The sequence below is a fragment of the Dermochelys coriacea genome, chromosome 8 (genome assembly GCF_009764565.3).
Source record: "Dermochelys coriacea isolate rDerCor1 chromosome 8, rDerCor1.pri.v4, whole genome shotgun sequence".
NCBI classification, from domain to species: domain Eukaryota; kingdom Metazoa; phylum Chordata; order Testudines; family Dermochelyidae; genus Dermochelys; species Dermochelys coriacea.
In genome coordinates this window covers 107,753,831-107,773,818 of record NC_050075.1, presented here as the reverse complement: position 1 = coordinate 107,773,818, position 19,988 = coordinate 107,753,831, and the positions used below count along the sequence as shown (strand labels likewise).

The window sequence follows — 19,988 nt, the reverse complement described above, 5'->3', positions numbered from 1 at the left end:
GGGTGGGGGGGGGGTGGGCTGTGTGGGGGGGCGTGTTGTGTAGAGGAGGGGGGTTGGGCTGTGGTGTGGGGGGGCGGGGTAGTGGAGGGGGTGGGCTGTGTGGGGGGGCGAGCCGTAGAGGGGGGGGGCGCTGTGTGGGGGGGCGCTGTGTAGAGGAGGGGGGTTGGGCTGTGTGGGGGGGCGCTGTGTAGAGGAGGGGGGTTGTGCTGTGTGTGTGGGGGGGCGGGGTAGTGGAGGGGGGTTGTGCTGGGTGTGGGGGGGTTGTGCTGTGTGTGGGGGGGCGCTGTGTAGAGGAGGGGGGTTGTGCTGTGTGGGGGGGCGCTGTGTAGAGGAGGGGGGGTGTGCTGTGTGTGGGGGGGGCGGGGGTAGTGGAGGGGGGTTGGGCTGTGTGGGGGGGGCGCTGTGTAGAGGAGGGGGGTTGTGCTGTGTGTGGGGGGGGGCGCTGTGTAGAGGAGGGGGGTTTTGCTGTGTGTGGGGGCGCTGTGTAGAGGAGGGGGGGTGTTGTGTGTGGGGGGGCGGGGTAGTGGAGGGGGGTTGTGCTGTGTGTGGGGGGGTTGTGCTGTGTGTGGGGGGGCGCTGTGTAGAGGAGGGGGGGTGTGCTGTGTGTGGGGGGGCGCTGTGTAGAGGAGGGGGGGTGTGCTGTGTGTGGGGGGGGCGGGGTAGTGGAGGGGGGTTGGGCTGTGTGGGGGGGGCGGGGTAGTGGAGGGGGGTTGGGCTGTGTGGGGGGGCGCTGTGTAGAGGAGGGGGGTTGGGCTGTGTGGGGGGGCGCTGTGTAGAGGAGGGGGGTTGGGCTGTGTGGGGGGGGCGGGGGTAGTGGAGGGGGGTTGTGCTGTGTGTGGGGGGGCGCTGTGTAGAGGAGGGGGGTTGTGCTGTGTGTGGGGGGCGGGGTAGTGGAGGGGGGTTGGGCTGTGTGGGGGGGGCGCTGTGTAGAGGAGGGGGGTTGTGCTGTGTGGGGGGGGGGCGCTGTGTAGAGGAGGGGGGTTGTGCTGTGTGGGGGGGCGCTGTGTAGAGGAGGGGGGTTGTGTTGTGTGTGGGGGGGCGGGGTAGTGGAGGGGGGTTGGGCTGTGTGGGGGGGCGCTGTGTAGAGGAGGGGGGTTGGGCTGTGTGTGTGGGGGGGCGGGGTAGTGGAGGGGGGTTGGGCTGTGTGGGGGGGCGCTGTGTAGAGGAGGGGGGTTGGGCTGTGTGTGTGGGGGGGCGGGGTAGTGGAGGGGGGTTGTGCTGTGTGTGGGGGGGCGCTGTGTAGAGGAGGGGGGTTGTGCTGTGTGTGGGGGGCGGGGTAGTGGAGGGGGGTTGGGCTGTGTGGGGGGGGCGCTGTGTAGAGGAGGGGGGTTGTGCTGTGTGTGTGGGGGGGCGCTGTGTAGAGGAGGAGGGTTGTGCTGTGTGGGGGGGCGCTGTGTAGAGGAGGGGGGTTGTGTTGTGTGTGGGGGGGCGGGGTAGTGGAGGGGGGTTGGGCTGTGTGGGGGGGGCGCTGTGTAGAGGAGGGGGGTTGGGCTGTGTGTGGGGGGGGCGCTGTGTAGAGGAGGGGGGTTGTGCTGTGTGTGTGGGGGGGGGCGGGGTAGTGGAGGGGGGTTGTGCTGTGTGTGGGGGGGTTGTGCTGTGTGTGGGGGGGCGCTGTGTAGAGGAGGGGGGTTGTGCTGGGTGGGGGGGCGCTGTGTAGAGGAGGGGGGGTGTGCTGTGTGTGGGGGGGGCGGGGTAGTGGAGGGGGTTTGGGCTGTGTGGGGGGGGCGCTGTGTAGAGGAGGGGGGTTGTGCTGTGTGTGTGGGGGGGCGCTGTGTAGAGGAGGGGGGTTGTGCTGTGTGTGGGGGCGCTGTGTAGAGGAGGGGGGGTGTTGTGTGTGGGGGGGCGGGGTAGTGGAGGGGGGTTGTGCTGTGTGTGGGGGGGTTGTGCTGTGTGTGGGGGGGCGCTGTGTAGAGGAGGGGGGGTGTGCTGTGTGTGGGGGGGGCGGGGTAGTGGAGGGGGGTTGGGCTGTGTGGGGGGGCGCTGTGTAGAGGAGGGGGGTTGGGCTGTGTGGGGGGGGCGCTGTGTAGAGGAGGGGGGTTGGGCTGTGTGGGGGGGGCGGGGTAGTGGAGGGGGGTTGGGCTGTGTGGGGGGGGGCGCTGTGTAGAGGAGGGGGGTTGGGCTGTGTGTGGGGGGGGCGCTGTGTAGAGGAGGGGGGTTGTGCTGTGTGGGGGGGCGCTGTGTAGAGGAGGGGGGTTGTGTTGTGTGTGGGGGGGCGGGGTAGTGGAGGGGGGTTGGGCTGTGTGGGGGGGGCGCTGTGTAGAGGAGGGGGGTTGGGCTGTGTGTGTGGGGGGGCGGGGGTAGTGGAGGGGGGTTGGGCTGTGTGGGGGGGCGCTGTGTAGAGGAGGGGGGTTGTGCTGTGTGTGTGGGGGGGCGCTGTGTAGAGGAGGGGGGGTTGGGCTGTGTGGGGGGGCGCTGTGTAGAGGAGGGGGGTTGTGTTGTGTGTGGGGGGGGGCGGGGTAGTGGAGGGGGGTTGGGCTGTGTGGGGGGGGCGCTGTGTAGAGGAGGGGGGTTGGGCTGTGTGTGTGGGGGGGCGGGGTAGTGGAGGGGGGTTGGGCTGTGTGGGGGGGCGCTGTGTAGAGGAGGGGGGTTGGGCTGTGTGTGTGGGGGGGCGGGGTAGTGGAGGGGGGTTGGGCTGTGTGGGGGGGCGCTGTGTAGAGGAGGGGGGGCGCTGTGTGGGGGGGCGCTGTGTAGAGGAGGGGGGTTGGGCTGTGTGGGGGGGCGCTGTGTAGAGGAGGGGGGTTGTGCTGTGTGTGTGGGGGGGCGGGGTAGTGGAGGGGGGTTGTGCTGTGTGTGGGGGGGTTGTGCTGTGTGTGGGGGGGCGCTGTGTAGAGGAGGGGGGTTGTGCTGTGTGGGGGGGCGCTGTGTAGAGGAGGGGGGGTGTGCTGTGTGTGGGGGGGCGGGGTAGTGGAGGGGGGTTGGGCTGTGTGGGGGGGGCGCTGTGTAGAGGAGGGGGGTTGTGCTGTGTGTGGGGGGGGCGCTGTGTAGAGGAGGGGGGTTGTGCTGTGTGTGGGGGGGGCGCTGTGTAGAGGAGGGGGGTTTTGCTGTGTGGGGGGCGCTGTGTAGAGGAGGGGGGGTGTTGTGTGTGGGGGGGCGGGGTAGTGGAGGGGGGTTGTGCTGTGTGGGGGGGGTTGTGCTGTGTGTGGGGGGGCGCTGTGTAGAGGAGGGGGGGTGTGCTGTGTGTGGGGGGGCGCTGTGTAGAGGAGGGGGGGTGTGCTGTGTGTGGGGGGGGCGGGGTAGTGGAGGGGGGTTGGGCTGTGTGGGGGGGGCGCTGTGTAGAGGAGGGGGGTTGGGCTGTGTGGGGGGGCGCTGTGTAGAGGAGGGGGGTTGGGCTGTGTGGGGGGGCGCTGTGTAGAGGAGGGGGGTTGGGCTGTGTGGGGGGGGCGGGGTAGTGGAGGGGGGTTGTGCTGTGTGTGGGGGGGCGCTGTGTAGAGGAGGGGGGTTGTGCTGTGTGTGGGGGGCGGGGTAGTGGAGGGGGGTTGGGCTGTGTGGGGGGGGCGCTGTGTAGAGGAGGGGGGTTGTGCTGTGTGGGGGGGGGGGCGCTGTGTAGAGGAGGGGGGTTGTGCTGTGTGGGGGGGCGCTGTGTAGAGGAGGGGGGTTGTGTTGTGTGTGGGGGGGCGGGGTAGTGGAGGGGGGTTGGGCTGTGTGGGGGGGCGCTGTGTAGAGGAGGGGGGTTGGGCTGTGTGTGTGGGGGGGGCGGGGTAGTGGAGGGGGGTTGGGCTGTGTGGGGGGCGCTGTGTAGAGGAGGGGGGTTGGGCTGTGTGTGTGGGGGGGCGGGGTAGTGGAGGGGGGTTGTGCTGTGTGTGGGGGGGCGGGGTAGTGGAGGGGGGTTGGGCTGTGTGGGGGGGGCGCTGTGTAGAGGAGGGGGGTTGTGCTGTGTGTGTGGGGGGGCGCTGTGTAGAGGAGGGGGGTTGTGCTGTGTGGGGGGGCGCTGTGTAGAGGAGGGGGGTTGTGTTGTGTGTGGGGGGGCGGGGTAGTGGAGGGGGGTTTGGGCTGTGTGGGGGGGCGCTGTGTAGAGGAGGGGGGTTGGGCTGTGTGTGGGGGGGGCGCTGTGTAGAGGAGGGGGGTTGGGCTGTGTGTGTGGGGGGGCGGGGTAGTGGAGGGGGGTTGGGCTGTGTGGGGGGGCGCTGTGTAGAGGAGGGGGGTTGGGCTGTGTGTGTGGGGGGGCGGGGTAGTGGAGGGGGGTTGTGCTGTGTGTGGGGGGGCAGGGTAGTGGAGGGGGGTTGGGCTGTGTGGGGGGGCACTGAGGGAAGACTCGGGGGGGCGCTGTGTGGGGGGGGCGCTGTGTAGAGGAGGGGGGTTGTGCTGTGTGGGGGGGCGCTGTGTAGAGGAGGGGGGTTGGGCTGTGTGGGGGGGCGCTGTGTAGAGGAGGGGGGTTGGGCTGTGTGTGTGGGGGGGCGGGGTAGTGGAGGGGGGTTGTGCTGTGTGTGGGGGGGCAGGGTAGTGGAGGGGGGTTGGGCTGTGTGGGGGGGCACTGAGGGAAGACTCGGGGGGGCGCTGTGTGGGGGGGGCGCTGTGTAGAGGAGGGGGGTTGTGCTGTGTGGGGGGGCGCTGTGTAGAGGAGGGGGGTTGGGCTGTGTGGGGGGGCGCTGTGTAGAGGAGGGGGGGCGCTGTGTGTGGGGGGGCGGGGTAGTGGAGGGGGGTTGGGCTGTGTGGGGGGGGCGCTGTGTAGAGGAGGGGGGTTGTGCTGTGTGTGTGGGGGGGGGGGGTAGTGGAGGGGGGTTGTGCTGTGTGTGGGGGGGTTGTGCTGTTGTGTGGGGGGGCGCTGTGTAGAGGAGGGGGGTTGTGCTGTGTGGGGGGGCGCTGTGTAGAGGAGGGGGGGTGTGCTGTGTGTGGGGGGGCGGGGTAGTGGAGGGGGTTTGGGCTGTGTGGGGGGGGCGCTGTGTAGAGGAGGGGGGTTGTGCTGTGTGGGGGGGCGCTGTGTAGAGGAGGGGGGGTGTGCTGTGTGGGGGGGCGCTGTGTAGAGGAGGGGGGGTGTGCTGTGTGTGGGGGGGGGCGGGGTAGTGGAGGGGGGTTGGGCTGTGTGGGGGGGGCGCTGTGTAGAGGAGGGGGGTTGTGCTGTGTGTGTGGGGGGGGCGGGGTAGTGGAGGGGGGTTGTGCTGTGTGTGGGGGGGTTGTGCTGTGTGTGGGGGGGCGCTGTGTAGAGGAGGGGGGTTGTGCTGTGTGGGGGGGCGCTGTGTAGAGGAGGGGGGGTGTGCTGTGTGTGGGGGGGGCGGGGTAGTGGAGGGGGTTTGGGCTGTGTGGGGGGGGCGCTGTGTAGAGGAGGGGGGTTGTGCTGTGTGTGTGGGGGGGCGCTGTGTAGAGGAGGGGGGTTGTGCTGTGTGTGGGGGCGCTGTGTAGAGGAGGGGGGTGTTGTGTGTGGGGGGGCGGGGTAGTGGAGGGGGGTTGTGCTGTGTGTGGGGGGGTTGTGCTGTGTGTGGGGGGGCGCTGTGTAGAGGAGGGGGGTTGTGCTGTGTGTGGGGGGGGCGGGGTAGTGGAGGGGGGTTGGGCTGTGTGGGGGGGCGCTGTGTAGAGGAGGGGGGTTGGGCTGTGTGGGGGGGGCGCTGTGTAGAGGAGGGGGGTTGGGCTGTGTGGGGGGGGCGGGGTAGTGGAGGGGGGTTGGGCTGTGTGGGGGGGGGCGCTGTGTAGAGGAGGGGGGTTGTGCTGTGTGTGTGGGGGGGCGCTGTGTAGAGGAGGGGGGTTGTGCTGTGTGGGGGGGCGCTGTGTAGAGGAGGGGGGTTGTGTTGTGTGTGGGGGGGGCGGGGTAGTGGAGGGGGGTTGGGCTGTGTGGGGGGGGCGCTGTGTAGAGGAGGGGGGTTGGGCTGTGTGTGTGGGGGGGCGGGGTAGTGGAGGGGGGTTGGGCTGTGTGGGGGGGGCGCTGTGTAGAGGAGGGGGGTTGTGCTGTGTGTGTGGGGGGGCGCTGTGTAGAGGAGGGGGGTTGTGCTGTGTGGGGGGGCGCTGTGTAGAGGAGGGGGGTTGTGTTGTGTGTGGGGGGGCGGGGTAGTGGAGGGGGGTTGGGCTGTGTGGGGGGGGCGCTGTGTAGAGGAGGGGGGTTGGGCTGTGTGTGTGGGGGGGGCGGGGTAGTGGAGGGGGGTTGGGCTGTGTGGGGGGGCGCTGTGTAGAGGAGGGGGGTTGGGCTGTGTGTGTGGGGGGGCGGGGTAGTGGAGGGGGGTTGGGCTGTGTGGGGGGGCGCTGTGTAGAGGAGGGGGGGCGCTGTGTGGGGGGGCGCTGTGTAGAGGAGGGGGGTTGGGCTGTGTGGGGGGGCGCTGTGTAGAGGAGGGGGGTTGTGCTGTGTGTGTGGGGGGGCGGGGTAGTGGAGGGGGGTTGTGCTGTGTGTGGGGGGGTTGTGCTGTGTGTGGGGGGGCGCTGTGTAGAGGAGGGGGGTTGTGCTGTGTGGGGGGGCGCTGTGTAGAGGAGGGGGGGTGTGCTGTGTGTGGGGGGGGCGGGGTAGTGGAGGGGGGTTGGGCTGTGTGGGGGGGGCGCTGTGTAGAGGAGGGGGGTTGTGCTGTGTGTGGGGGGGCGCTGTGTAGAGGAGGGGGGTTTTGCTGTGTGTGGGGGCGCTGTGTAGAGGAGGGGGGGTGTTGTGTGTGGGGGGGCGGGGTAGTGGAGGGGGGTTGTGCTGTGTGTGGGGGGGTTGTGCTGTGTGTGGGGGGGCGCTGTGTAGAGGAGGGGGGGTGTGCTGTGTGTGGGGGGGGGCGGGGTAGTGGAGGGGGGTTGGGCTGTGTGGGGGGGCGCTGTGTAGAGGAGGGGGGTTGGGCTGTGTGGGGGGGCGCTGTGTAGAGGAGGGGGGTTGGGCTGTGTGGGGGGGGCGGGTTAGTGGAGGGGGGTTGTGCTGTGTGTGTGGGGGCGCTGTGTAGAGGAGGGGGGTTGTGCTGTGTGTGGGGGGCGGGGTAGTGGAGGGGGGTTGGGCTGTGTGGGGGGGGCGCTGTGTAGAGGAGGGGGGTTGTGCTGTGTGTGGGGGGGGGCGCTGTGTAGAGGAGGGGGGTTGTGCTGTGTGGGGGGGCGCTGTGTAGAGGAGGGGGGTTGTGTTGTGTGTGGGGGGGCGGGGTAGTGGAGGGGGGTTGTGCTGTGTGTGGGGGGGCGCTGTGTAGAGGAGGGGGGTTGTGCTGTGTGTGGGGGGCGGGGTAGTGGAGGGGGGTTGGGCTGTGTGGGGGGGGCGCTGTGTAGAGGAGGGGGGTTGTGCTGTGTGTGTGGGGGGCGCTGTGTAGAGGAGGGGGGTTGTGCTGTGTGGGGGGGCGCTGTGTAGAGGAGGGGGGTTGTGTTGTGTGTGGGGGGCGGGGTAGTGGAGGGGGGTTGGGCTGTGTGGGGGGGGCGCTGTGTAGAGGAGGGGGGTTGGGCTGTGTGTGGGGGGGGCGCTGTGTAGAGGAGGGGGGTTGGGCTGTGTGTGTGGGGGGGCGGGGTAGTGGAGGGGGTTGGGCTGTGTGGGGGGGCGCTGTGTAGAGGAGGGGGGTTGGGCTGTGTGTGTGGGGGGGCGGGGTAGTGGAGGGGGGTTGTGCTGTGTGTGGGGGGGCAGGGTAGTGGAGGGGGGTTGGGCTGTGTGGGGGGGCACTGAGGGAAGACTCGGGGGGGCGCTGTGTGGGGGGGGCGCTGTGTAGAGGAGGGGGGTTGTGCTGTGTGGGGGGGCGCTGTGTAGAGGAGGGGGTTGGGCTGTGTGGGGGGGCGCTGTGTAGAGGAGGGGGGTTGGGCTGTGTGTGTGGGGGGGCGGGGTAGTGGAGGGGGGTTGTGCTGTGTGTGGGGGGGCAGGGTAGTGGAGGGGGGTTGGGCTGTGTGGGGGGGCACTGAGGGAAGACTCGGGGGGGCGCTGTGTGGGGGGGGCGCTGTGTAGAGGAGGGGGGTTGGGCTGTGTGGGGGGGCGGTGTGTAGAGGAGGGGGGTTGGGCTGTGTGGGGGGGGCGCTGTGTAGAGGAGGGGGGGCGCTGTGTGTGGGGGGGCGGGGTAGTGGAGGGGGGTTGTGCTGTGTGTGGGGGGGTTGTGCTGTGTGTGGGGGGGCGCTGTGTAGAGGAGGGGGGTTGGGCTGTGTGGGGGGGCGCTGTGTAGAGGAGGGGGGGCGCTGTGTGTGGGGGGGCGGGGTAGTGGAGGGGGGTTGGGCTGTGTGGGGGGGCGCTGTGTAGAGGAGGGGGGGCGCTGTGTGTGGGGGGCGGGGTAGTGGAGGGGGGTTGGGCTGTGTGTGGGGGGGCGGGGTAGTGGAGGGGGGTTGGGCTGTGTGGGGGGGGCGCTGTGTAGAGGAGGGGGGTTGTGCTGTGTGGGGGGGCGCTGTGTAGAGGAGGGGGGGGTGTTGTGTGTGGGGGGGCGGGGTAGTGGAGGGGGGTTGTGCTGTGTGTGGGGGGGTTGGGCGGGGTAGTGGAGGGGGGTTGTGCTGTGTGTGGGGGGGGTTGTGCTGTGTGTGGGGGGGCGCTGTGTAGAGGAGGGGGGGTTTGTTGTGTGTGGGGGGGGGCGGGGTAGTGGAGGGGGGTTGGGCTGTGTGGGGGGGGGCGCGGGGGAGGGAGGCGGGAGCAGGTCTCGCTCTGTCACGCCGGGGGGCTCCCCTGCCCTCTGATTGGCTAGCGGGAAGACCCCCGCTCCGTTGGATTGGGTAGCGCTGTTTGAGTCGCGCCCTGGGATTGGCTGGGGCCGCCCGACCCGCTACGCGATTGGCGCTAGTGGTGCCCCTCAGAGCTGCCTGGAGCCCCGGCCGGCCGGGCGGCTCCTCGTGCCGCCGCGTCCCGGCCTGGCGGGGGCCGCCGGAGGGGTCGCCGGGGCTGCGCGCCTCGCCGGTGAGCTGGGGGCCGCAGCCGGGCCAGGGGCGGCGGGCGGGGTCAGACAGCGCCGGCCGCTGTTTGGGGAGCCGCCCCCCCGAGCGCCCCCCCACCGGCCCGGCCCGGCCCCGCCCCCCCCCGAGTCTCCCGTCAGCGCCCCCCCACCGGCCCGGCCCGGCCCGGCCCGGCCCGGCCCCCCCCCGAGTCTCCCGTCAGCGCCCCCCCACCGGCCCGGCCCGGCCCGGCCCGGCCCGGCCCGGCCCGGCCCCCCCCCGAGTCTCCCGTCAGCGCCCCCCCCACCGGCCCGGCCCGGCCCGGCCCGGCCCCCCCCCCGAGTCTCCCGTCAGCGCCCCCCCACCGGCCCGGCCCGGCCCGGCCCGGCCCGGCCTGGCCTGGCCCCCCCCAGTCTCCCGTCAGCGCCCCCCCACCGGCCCGGCCCGGCCCCCCGACTCCCCCGATCCGGTCCCCCCTCAGCGCCCCCCCCGATCCGGTCCCCCCTCAGCGCCCCCCCCGAGTCTCCTGTCAGCGCCCCCCCCCAGCCCGGCCCCCCGAGCGCCCCCCCGAGTCTTCCCTCAGTGCCCGGCCCGGCCCGGCCCGGCCCAGCCCCCTGAGCACCCCCCCCACCGGCCCGGCCCCCCCTCAGCGCCCCCCCAACCGCCAGCCAGCAACACTCACCGCCCCCACACCTGGCCCGTTGCCCTCTCCGCCCCGCCCGGCCCGGCCCTCAGCACCCTCCCCCGCCCGAGCCACCCCCGCCAGATGCGGGGCTCCCCACCCGCCTCTCCGTCCCCGGCTGCAGAGGCCCCGGGGTCGGCTTCGGCTTGGTGCTGGAGCAGGGCGGGCACCAGCATTGTGCCCCCTTGGGGAGCCAGGGCTGCAGGGCCTGGGGCCCCATGGGCTGCCCCGCACAGTGACCACCCCGCTCGGGCGTGGGGAGGTGGGGTGGGCTCGGCTTGGCAGCCTCAAGTCTCTTTACACTTCTTGTTGGGTCTGAATGTCCTGTGTTCCCTGACTCAAATTGCACTAACCTTTCTGGGGGGTGGGGTGGATCTGTGGCCTCTGCTCCCTCATCTGCCATTGACTAGGACCTTGCCTGGAGAGGCTACACAGCCTCCAGGCCTGAATGACGTTTCTTGCTTCGGTCTTGAACTGTTCAGTTCCAGTCTAAATGTTTCTGAGCTCTTCAGACCTCATGTGGCTGAGCTTGGTAGATTCGCCACTCATAGGTGGGCTCCTGCTAAGCATGGCTGGGTGCATGGGTGCTTGAGCATCAGTTGTGCTACTGCAGGAGCAACAGGAACCAGCATCACCTTTGTCTTCTCCAGAATGTGTCTCACCTCATATCCCTGTTGCAGCTAGTCTCCGGGAGGAAACCATTGCACCACATGACTCTGGCCAAAAGGCATAGAGCTGACTGGTTACCAGAATACAGATGGACTACAGGCCCCTGCAATCTGTTGGCATCTGTAATTGCCCAGCACTGCCCTCTTAACCCTGTTGGAAAGCTGGGAAGAGAGTTGTCGAAGAAGAATCCCTTCCACTCTCTCTAGATTGCCTAGACCATCTCAGTTGACCTTGTGGTAAATGGTACCAAAAGTTGCCATCAATGACACTAGACTTTTGCCTATCATTAGAATGATCGTTAATGAAGTACATCAGTGCAGTCTCTAAATAGCTATTCTTTTGGTTACTGTGTGGAATGCTCCTTTAATGCAATCCTTAAATCCATTATTGCAAATTTTTCCTGGCCATGTCTGTCCTCCAGTCTCCCCCCACACAAATGTTGTCGCTAGCTATCACCTGAAGGGTCTGGGTACACCTTTTAAATTGTAGCCCAAATTTTGTCTGATGAGGGAACCTATGAGGAGAATGGAAGGGTCGCTCTACTTAGTCGTTGAAGACACAAGATCACAGTATCATCCTTGGCCATTGCCTGGAGCATGACCTTGCAGTAATGTGGCTACCTCCCCCTTTTCCCTTGTCTTCAGTCCTCTTGGTGAAGAAGGTGCTATCCTATAGTGGTTCAAGTGATGTAGAAGAGGCTTGGGGTAGCTGCTGTTCTTATTTTCCCTCCAGAGGTCTAACTGTAGGCATCCTCTTTGCCACACTAACTGTGACTAGGGCTCCCTGAGCTGCGGAAATGGAGAAGTTTCTTTAATCATCCGCTTAATTTTAATCTTAACATTTCAAAGTGATCTGGGGGATTCTGATGGTCATTGTGGGAGTGGCACTGCTAAACCCTGTCACAGTGCTAGAAACTGTAAAGCTCACTGCCTTCTTTCTCTTTCATGTAGTATTAGATGGTCAAAAGACTGAACTAAGTAGTATGCAACCCTTTGCTTAATCTCATTCAGAAGTGTGCATAAGGGAGTAACCGTATTCTGGGCTGCTTTTCCCTTAGATAGCTGCATTATGTGTAGTACTACTTAATGTTACATTTGCCCTGCAAGTAGAAGGGTAAAATTTTTCTTCCAATGTACTTCTGTCCTGCTGGCAGGTAGTGATAGAACAATATAATGCATGCTGAACTGCTCCTGTGCCATGAATGTTACTCATGGTTTTGGGGTAGAGTGCTATTTCTTTTAGAGACGCCCAAATGTGCCTTTGGGGTTATAGCTGACTGTTGGATGGGATACTGAGGGTTTTGCTCTGCACAGAGTTGGCAGGGTGGGTAGAAAACGAACCTGCAGTGATGAATGCTACTCAAAAGCAAAGTAAGCATCTTCAGGAAGTCTTCCTCGAGGATGACCTTTATATGATATTACAGAACACAAACCCTCTGGCTGCAAATGCACACACATATGGGAGGCAGGGTATGGGAATTCTATCAGTTCTACAGTAATTTCCTTTGTTCTATGCAGCAGTGTTGTAGCTGTGTCGGTCCCAGGATATTAGAGACACAAGGTGGGTGAGGTAGTATTTTTTTTATTGGACCAACTTCTGTTGGTGAGAGAAAAGCTTTTTAGAGCTCATCTTGAGGTCTGGGAAAGGTACTAGAGCTACATCTACACTACAGCGCTTACAGCAGCGCAGCTGCGCCTCTGTAGCACTTGTGGTGGAGATGCTCTAAGCTGATGGGAGAGAGCTTTCCCATCAGCTTAACTCCTGCTTCCATGATGGGCGGTAGCTATGTTGGTGGAGCTATGTTGACGGGAGAAGCTCTCCCGCCGACATAGTGCTGTCTAAAGCGGTGCTTAGGTCCATATTATTTACGTCGCTCAGGGGTGTGAATAATCCATCCTTTAATGAAGACAAAGTCTAAGAGTGTCACAGCTAACTACAAGACCGAACAGATAGTTTAGTGTAAGTAGTAAGTACATATTTAAAGGGACCATTCAAAGTGAAGTGGCCTGTTAACTCCTCTGTACTCATAGGACAAACAGGGAGAGTGGGTTACAGATTGTTGTAATAAGCCATAAATCCAGTGTCTTTATTAAGACCATGGTTGTTAGTGTTTAGCAAGTTATGAATTTAAACTCCCAGGCTTGTCTTTTGAAAGCGTTGTGCAGGTGTCCTTTGAGGATGAGGACTGATAGATCAGATATAGAGATATATGGTGTTTCTTTTATTATTTTCCTGTGCAAGTTCATTTGAGAGCGTAGTGATTGTGTTGTTTCACCCCAATAGTTGTTCTTGGGGCACTTAGTACACTGGATGTGATAATCACATGTTGTGATAAGCATGCATAAGATCTGTGGATCTCGAAAGGTGTGCTGGGGAGTATGCTGGTCGAAGCAGTGGAGATGTCTGCATGTTTTGCATCTGTTGTTCTGGCAGGGTCTGGTGCCGGTTTGAGATGTTGTGCCCTGGTCTGTGGAGAACTTTATTCTGTTGATGAAGTTAGGGGGTTGTTTGAAGGCCAGAAGAGGGGATTCAGGAAAGATTTATTTCAGGATAGGGTTCCCATCAGCATGGGTTATAGTTGTTTGATGATACCCCTTGTGGGTTCCAGTGTGGGGTGATAGATGACTACTAGGGTGTGCGCTTGGAGGAGGTTTTATTCCTGTTTTGGCGCCAGTTCTCTAACTACTTATGCTAAGCTTGTCCCTCTAGTTCTACAACAACGCATTCCTGGGACCTTTCACTGGGGTTTTGTAGAATCTCTCCAGCATTTCTCAAGCCTGCTATTAAAGTTAGGCTGAGGGGATGTTAGTGGAAGACTTCCTTGGTATGAGCCTTTGCTGTGTTTGAAACAGATAGTTTAGAACAAGACTTGGGGGAAAAAAAAAGAACCAGGCACCATTTAGAAGTAGATATGAAAGACAAGATTGAGGAATGCCACGTGGGTGAGAAGTCCGCTGTCCCTCCCCTAGCTGCTTGGAGGAGTGGTGGGATTTCTACTAGGATGACTTAGGAGCCCATTTGTGTGGCTTTATCATTCGTATTAGCCTGTGGCTGGTAGTTTTCAGATATACTTAAAGAACCCCATTCCTTTTTTTGTTTAGGCCTGGTTTAAATATAGTTTTTGTATTGGTCTAACTACTTTGGTTATCGGTATGGCATTTTTTTAAACTGAAATAGTTATACTGGGGTAACAGATTTCACACTAGGGGGTTGTGCCCGTGTACTTTATTTGCCTTCCTGTAAAGGTACAGGCTCTTTTGGAAACAGCATTTTTATACTAATATAACTGGCATATGACAAGATTATGATGCTCAACAGATGGCTCAGGCAGTCGTGCTATAAGGAGGGCTTTGGGATGTATGGCCACTGGGAAGCATTCATGGTCAGAGGACAGTTCTCTCGTGATGGACTTCACCTGAGTAAGGAGGGAAGTAAACTTCTTGGATGGAGGATGGCGCAACTGATCAAGAGAGCTTTAAACTAGGAATTTGGGGGAGATGGTTGGGAGATGTCCAGGTAATCTCCATGCCAGTTATTCTTTTTGAGAGGGAAGAAAACGAAGTAAGGATACAGCCATGGGTAGGAGAATGGACATAAGGCAGAAGGGCAGTGTACATACCAATCTAATAGGTAATATTGGCGATAGAATGTCTGTGCCCAATCGGGTAAAGAATGTGAGCGAAGCCAGACAGCAAAAATTAAGATGTTTGTACTCTAATGTGAAGAGCCTAGGTAACAGAATGGAGGAACTAGAGCTACTGGTGCAGAAAGTGAAACCAGATATAGGGATAACAGAAACATGGTGGAATAGTAGTCATGACTGGAGTACGGGTATTGAAGGGTATGTGCTGTTTAGGAAAGACGGCAATAAAGGCAAAGGTGGTGGAGTAGCATTGTACATCAATGATGAGGTAGACTGTAAAGAAATAAGAAGTAATGGAATGGATAAGATAGAGTCTGTCGGGGCAAAAATCACATTGGGGAAAAAAGCTGCTAGAGCCTGCCCCGGGATAGTGCTTGGGGTGTGCTCTAGACTGCCGGGATCCGATCTGGATATGGCTAGAGACCTCCTGGGTATCTGGCTGGTGAATCTTGCCCATATGCTCAGGGTTTAGCTGATTGCCATATTTGGGGTCAGGAAGGAATTTTCCTCCAGGGCAGATTGGAGAGGCCCTGGAGGTTTTTTGCCTTCCTCTGTAGCATGGGGCATGGTTGACTTGAGGGAGGCTTCTCTGCTCCTTGAAGTCTTTGAACCATGATTTAAGGACTTCAATAGCTCAGACATGGGTGAGGTTTTTCATAGGAATGGGTGGGTGAGATTCTGTGGCCTGCGCTGTGCAGGAGGTCGGACTAGATGATCAGAATGGTCCCTTCTGACCTTAGTATCTATGAATCTTTAATGTTTTAAAGAAGTAAATACTAATGGGAATTGTGTGATCATGGGAGACTTTAACTTCCCAGATAGAGACTGGAGGACAAGTGCTTGTAATAATAATAGGGCTCAGATTTTCCTGGATGCGATAGCTGATGGATTCCTTCACCCAAGTAATTGCTGAACCGACGAGAGGATGCCATTTTAGATTCGGTTCTGGTGAGCAGTGAGGACCTCATAGAAGAAATGATTGTAGGGAGGACAACCTTGGTTCGAGTGATCATGAGCTAATTCAGTCAAACTAAATGGAAGGATAAACAAAAATAGATCTGTGACTAGGGTTTTTGATTTAAAAAAGGCTAACTTTAAAAAATTAAAGAAATTAGTTAGGGAAGTGGATTGGACTGAAGAACTTATGGATCTAAAGGTGGAGAAGGCCTGGAATTACTTCAAGTCAAAGTCGCAGAAATTATCAGAAGCCTGCATCCCAAGAAAGGGGAAAAAATTCATAGGCAGGAGTTGTAGACCAAGCTGGATGAGCAAGCATCTCAGAGAGGTGATTAAGAAAAAGCAGAAAACCTACAAGGAGTGGAGGGGATTAGCAAGGAAAGCTACCTTACTGAGGTCAGAACATGTAGGTATAAAGTGAGAAAGGCCAAAAGCCATGTAGAGTTAGACCTTGCAAAGAGAATTAAAAGCAATAGTAAAAGGTTCTATAGCCATATAAATAAGACGAAAACAAAGAAAGAAGTGGGACCGCTTAACGCTGAGGATGGAGTGGAGGTTAAGGATAATCTAGGCATGGCCCAATATCTAAACAAATACTTTGCCTCAGTCTTTAACGAGGCTAATGAGGAGCTTAGGGATAATGGTAAGACGACAAATGGGAATGAGGATATGGAGGTAGATATTACCACATCCGAGCTAGAAGCCAAACTCGAACAGCTTAATGGGACTAAATCGGGAGGCCCGGATAATTTTCATCCAAGAATATTAAAGGAACTGGCACATGAAATTGCAAGCGCGTTAGCAAGAATTTTTAATCAGTCTGTAAAACTCAGGGGTTGTACCGTATGACTGGAGAATTGCGAACATAGTTCCTGTTTTTAAGAAAGGTAAAAAAAGCAATCCAGCTAACTACAGGCCTGATAGTTTGACATCGGTAATATGCAAGGTCTTGGAAAACATTTTGAAGAAGAAAGTAGTTAAGGACATTGAGGTCAATGGTAATTGGGACAAAATACAACATGGCTTTACAAAATGTAGCTCGTGTCAAACCAACATGATCTCCTTCTTTGAGAAGGTAAAAGATTTTTTTAGACAAAGGGAACATAGTGGATCTAATTTACCTCGATTTCAGTAAGGCATTTGATATGGTTCCACATGGAGAATTATTAGCTAAATTGGAAAAGATGGGGATCAATATGAAAACTGAAAGGCGGATAAGGAACTGGTTAAAGGGGAGACTACAGCAGGTCACACTGAAAAGTGAACTTTCAGACTGGAAGGAGGTTACTAGTGGAGTTCCTCAGGGATCGGTTTTGGGGCCAATCTTATTTAATCTTTTTATTACTGACCTTCACACAAAAAGCGGGAATGTGCTAATAAAGTTGTGGATGACACGAACCTGGGAGGTATTGCCAATACAGAGAAGGACTGGGATATCATACAGGAAGATCTGGATGACCTTGTAAACTGTAGTAATAGTAATAGGATGAAATTTAATAGTGAAAAGTGCAAGGTCAACCATTTAGGGATTAATAACAAGAATTTCTGTTATAAACTGGGATGCATTACTTGGAAGTAACAGAGAAGGAGAAGGACCTTGGAGTATTGGTTGATCACAGGATAACTATGAGCCGCCAATGTGATATGGCTGTGAAAAAAGCTAATGCGGTCTTGGGATGCATCAGGCGTGTTATTTCCAGTAGAGATAAGGAGGTGTTAGTACCGTTATACAAGGCACTGGTAAGACCTCATCTGGAATATTGTGTGCAGTTCTGGTCTCCTATGTTTAAGAAGGATGAATTCAAACTGGAACAGGTTCAGAGAAGGGCTACTAGGATGATCCGAGGAATGGAAAACCTGTCTTATGAAAGGATATTCAATGAGCTTGGCTTGTTTAGCCTAACCAAAAGAAGGCTGAGCGGAGAGATGATTGCTATCTATAAATATATCAGAGGGATAAATACCATGGAGGGAGATTTATTATTTAAGCTCAGTACCAATGTGGACGCAAGAACAAATGGATATAAACTGGCCATCAGGAAGTTTAGACTTGAAATTAGATGAAGGTTTCTAACCATCAAAGGAGTGAATTTCTGGGATTAGCCTTCCAAGGGAAGCAGTGGGCGGCAAAAGACATATCTGGCTTCAAGACAAAGCTTGTTAAATTTATGGAGAAGATGGTATGATAGGATAGCCTAATTTTGGCAATTAATTGATCTTCGACTACTAGCGGCAAATATGCCCAATGGCCTGTGATGGGATGTTAGATGGGCAGGGATCTGAGTTACTACAGAGAATTCTTTCCTGGGTATCTGGCTGGTGAGTCTTGCCCACATGCTCAGGGTTTAGCTGATCTCCATATATGGGGTCGGGAAGGCATTTTCCCCCAGGGCAGATTGGCAGAGGCCCTGGTGGTTTTTCGCCTTCCTCTGCAGCGTGGGGTCACTTGCTGGAGGATTCTCTGCACCTTGAAGTCTTTAAACCACGATTTGAGGACTTCAGTAGCTCAGACATAAGTTAGGGGCTTGTTACAGGAGTTGGTGGGTGAGATTCCATGGCCTGCTTTGTGCAGGAGGTCAGACTAAACGATCATAATGGTCCCTTCTGACCTTAAAGTCTATGATTCTATGAAAGTGAACTGAGCAGGCTTATTGTTATTATGTAGTGTCCTAATGGCTCTTCAGAATGGCGGTTACTGACAGAGACCAAAGTTATGTTAATGTTACTTTGACTGGTATCATATTTGGATAACTTGCATGAGTTTTACATTGCTCAGAACATTGACTTGCTTCTTGACTTTCTCATGTTTATAGTGCACTTGCTCTTGAATGAATTGCAAACTAGATGGTTCAAGGTTCAAACTGTTTTTCTCCTCCAGATCATGTAGAAGAGCAGATTTCGTATGAAGATGGGATTGTTGGTGTTTATGCGTAACCTGCTGCTAGCCCTTTGTCTCTTTCTGGTACTTGGATTTCTTTATTACTCTGCGTGGAAGCTGCACCTCCTCAGATGGGAGGACACAAGTAAGTATAGGAGCTCTTGCTGGTCCCTCTTTAAATGCTTATGAAGTAGTTGTTACATGGTGATGTGGTTTTGGTTTTGTGTGTTTCAAGTTTGATGGCAGTAGAGAGATGGGAATAAACCCAATCAATTGCTGGAGTTTCAGCATGCTGTAGGGGTTGAATTTGTAACTATTTACAGATCCTCTTCATGGCTTTGGATTATCAATGGTTACAAGAACAAAGTTCATGCATCTAATATACCAATTATAGGCTTGCAATTTTTAGGTTTTATTTATTTATTTTTTTTGTGGAATGGGATCCTTAATTATATTGTCCAAACTAATTGACCTTTGGAATTATTTGCATCTGTTCTGGGATGAGGTTTTGCTCACTCTGTATTTTTTGATCCTTTTCGCTTGTGGCAAACAGGTAAAGCAAGGTGGTCTCTCTCTCCAGCTGCTTTTGAATTTTTTCAGCGGGCTCCTCTTTCCATCTGTGGATTTTTACATTCTCTATCCAGCATCTCCTTATTTCTTCCTTACATCAATCCTCATTTTCTCTTTCTCTACTACCTTCAGTACTTGCCAGTTATCTGTCATCTTGAAGGATGTCTCCTCCATCCAATTGAAAAAAGCTTGTCCTTATTTTTAAGTTATGAAAGCAGTTACTCAAATACATGCTGATTATGTAATGTTCCTTTGCATATAACTTTGGTCTGCAACTGTTTGTTTTTTTTTTTTACTACACTATTTCTGTACTACAGGGTACTCCTCACTTCCACCTCTCTTGGTTTCTTATCGCATCTTGTCTAATGACTGAGTTAGTGAGCTATAAGTACCCGGCTCCCCCTTATAACATCATTCAGACAGAAGGAATGCTGTTATGGAGTTTGTTTTTAACTTGTCTGGTATTCGAGTAGGTTAGAAGATAGATACTTTAGATTGTAAAAAGAAAGAGTACTGTAGCTCACGAAAGCTTATGTTCAAATACATTTGTTAGTCTCTAAGGTGCGACAAGTACTCCTTTTCTTTTTGCGGATACAGACTAACATGGCTGCTACTCTGAAACCTGTCTTTAGATTTTAAGACCTTCTGGGCAGGAATTGTCTTTGTGTGTGTGTGTTCAGTAACCAGCACAATGGTGCTTCAGTCCTGATTGGGGCCTTTGGGTGCTACTACAATATAAATATTAATAGCTACTGCTATTAATAACCTGGGGGAAGTGCTTTCATTCTGAATGGAAGGAACAAGTCAAGTGAGGTTTTAAAATGAATGCAGTATGCCTGTCAGTCTGTTGAGAATGCTGTGTATCTTCTCTTCTCTTCTCTTCTCTTCTCTTCTCTTCTCTTCTCTTCTCTTCTCTTCTCTTCTCTTCTCTTCTCTTCTCTTCTCTTCTCTTCAGCATCAAAAAGTGTTGAGGCTTTCCAGAACCTGTTGAAAGACATGGTTCCTACCCAAACAGATCACAATCTGATTTTAATTTATGTATGCTATCTATGCTTTGTACTGTACATGGTGCATGGCAAGATGTTAGCATAGGCTCTGAATTTCCTTGATTTTTTTTTTGTATGTTTTTATCTTCTGTTCATTTAGCTTTGTGTGTGGTATGCTAAAATGACTGATGATTTTAATTCCAACATGATTCTTTATGTGGTAATGACAAATGCAAACTTCTTGTTCACCCCTTTAAGTCAGTACACATGACATCCCAGATCTCCAGGAATTTAACATGTGAATGCATGATACTGTTGGTTGCTACAGGACACAGCCTAGCAGAATAGCTTCTAAAAGGCCTGCTTTCTGAGCAGGTTTCATATACCTATAATGCCCAGACACAGAGATGAATTCAGGATGAAGTAGCATCTGTACAAATACACAGCAAAGGATCCTGTTTAAGATGCAGCTTACTGATCTCACAGACTGATAACTCTTTTTCTGTTATCTGTTAGTACGTAAGATGTTACCAGGTACATTACAGTTTGTTTTATTGATCCAAAGGAACACTTATAGATACTGGTGTAAAAATGCAAGCTTTCCTAAGTCCAGGCAAGCCTCAGGTTCCCTTTAGATTCTAAGTGTGTATGTGGTGCATGTAGTTGATTTCCCCCCCCCCCCAATACTCACACAGCTTCTTCTTTCAAAGAGCAAGTATGAAGTTTAACTTACATTAATCCCTTCTCCCCCCCCCCAGCCCCAAACCCTAAGGGGAACTACATACAAAAACCTGTTAAAAGGAAGTTAAGGTTGTAAAGTCATAAGACTTGAAACTTAAGAAATGCCAGAAGTAGGGTTGCCCAGGCATTCAGTATTCTTTTTATCCTTATTATTCAGTG

At 56.6% G+C, this 19,988-nt stretch overlaps 1 protein-coding gene across 4 annotated transcripts in view; it reads left to right on the top strand.

The window, feature by feature from the left end:
* The window catches only part of ST3GAL3 (ST3 beta-galactoside alpha-2,3-sialyltransferase 3), a 382,096-nt gene that overhangs the window by 28,253 nt on the left and 333,855 nt on the right, over positions 1-19,988 (top strand). For 2 of the 4 annotated variants that reach the window (XM_038414046.2, XM_043490455.1), the window contains exons 1-2: positions 8,618-8,728; positions 17,533-17,677. In XM_038414046.2, the coding sequence (XP_038269974.1) occupies positions 17,557-17,677 (121 nt within the window). In that variant the 5' untranslated portion in view covers positions 8,618-8,728; positions 17,533-17,556. Of the gene's footprint in view, positions 1-8,617; positions 8,729-17,532; positions 17,678-19,988 lie in introns of those variants that run through there. The other 2 variants (XM_043490453.1, XM_043490454.1) reach the window with 1 other exon arrangement.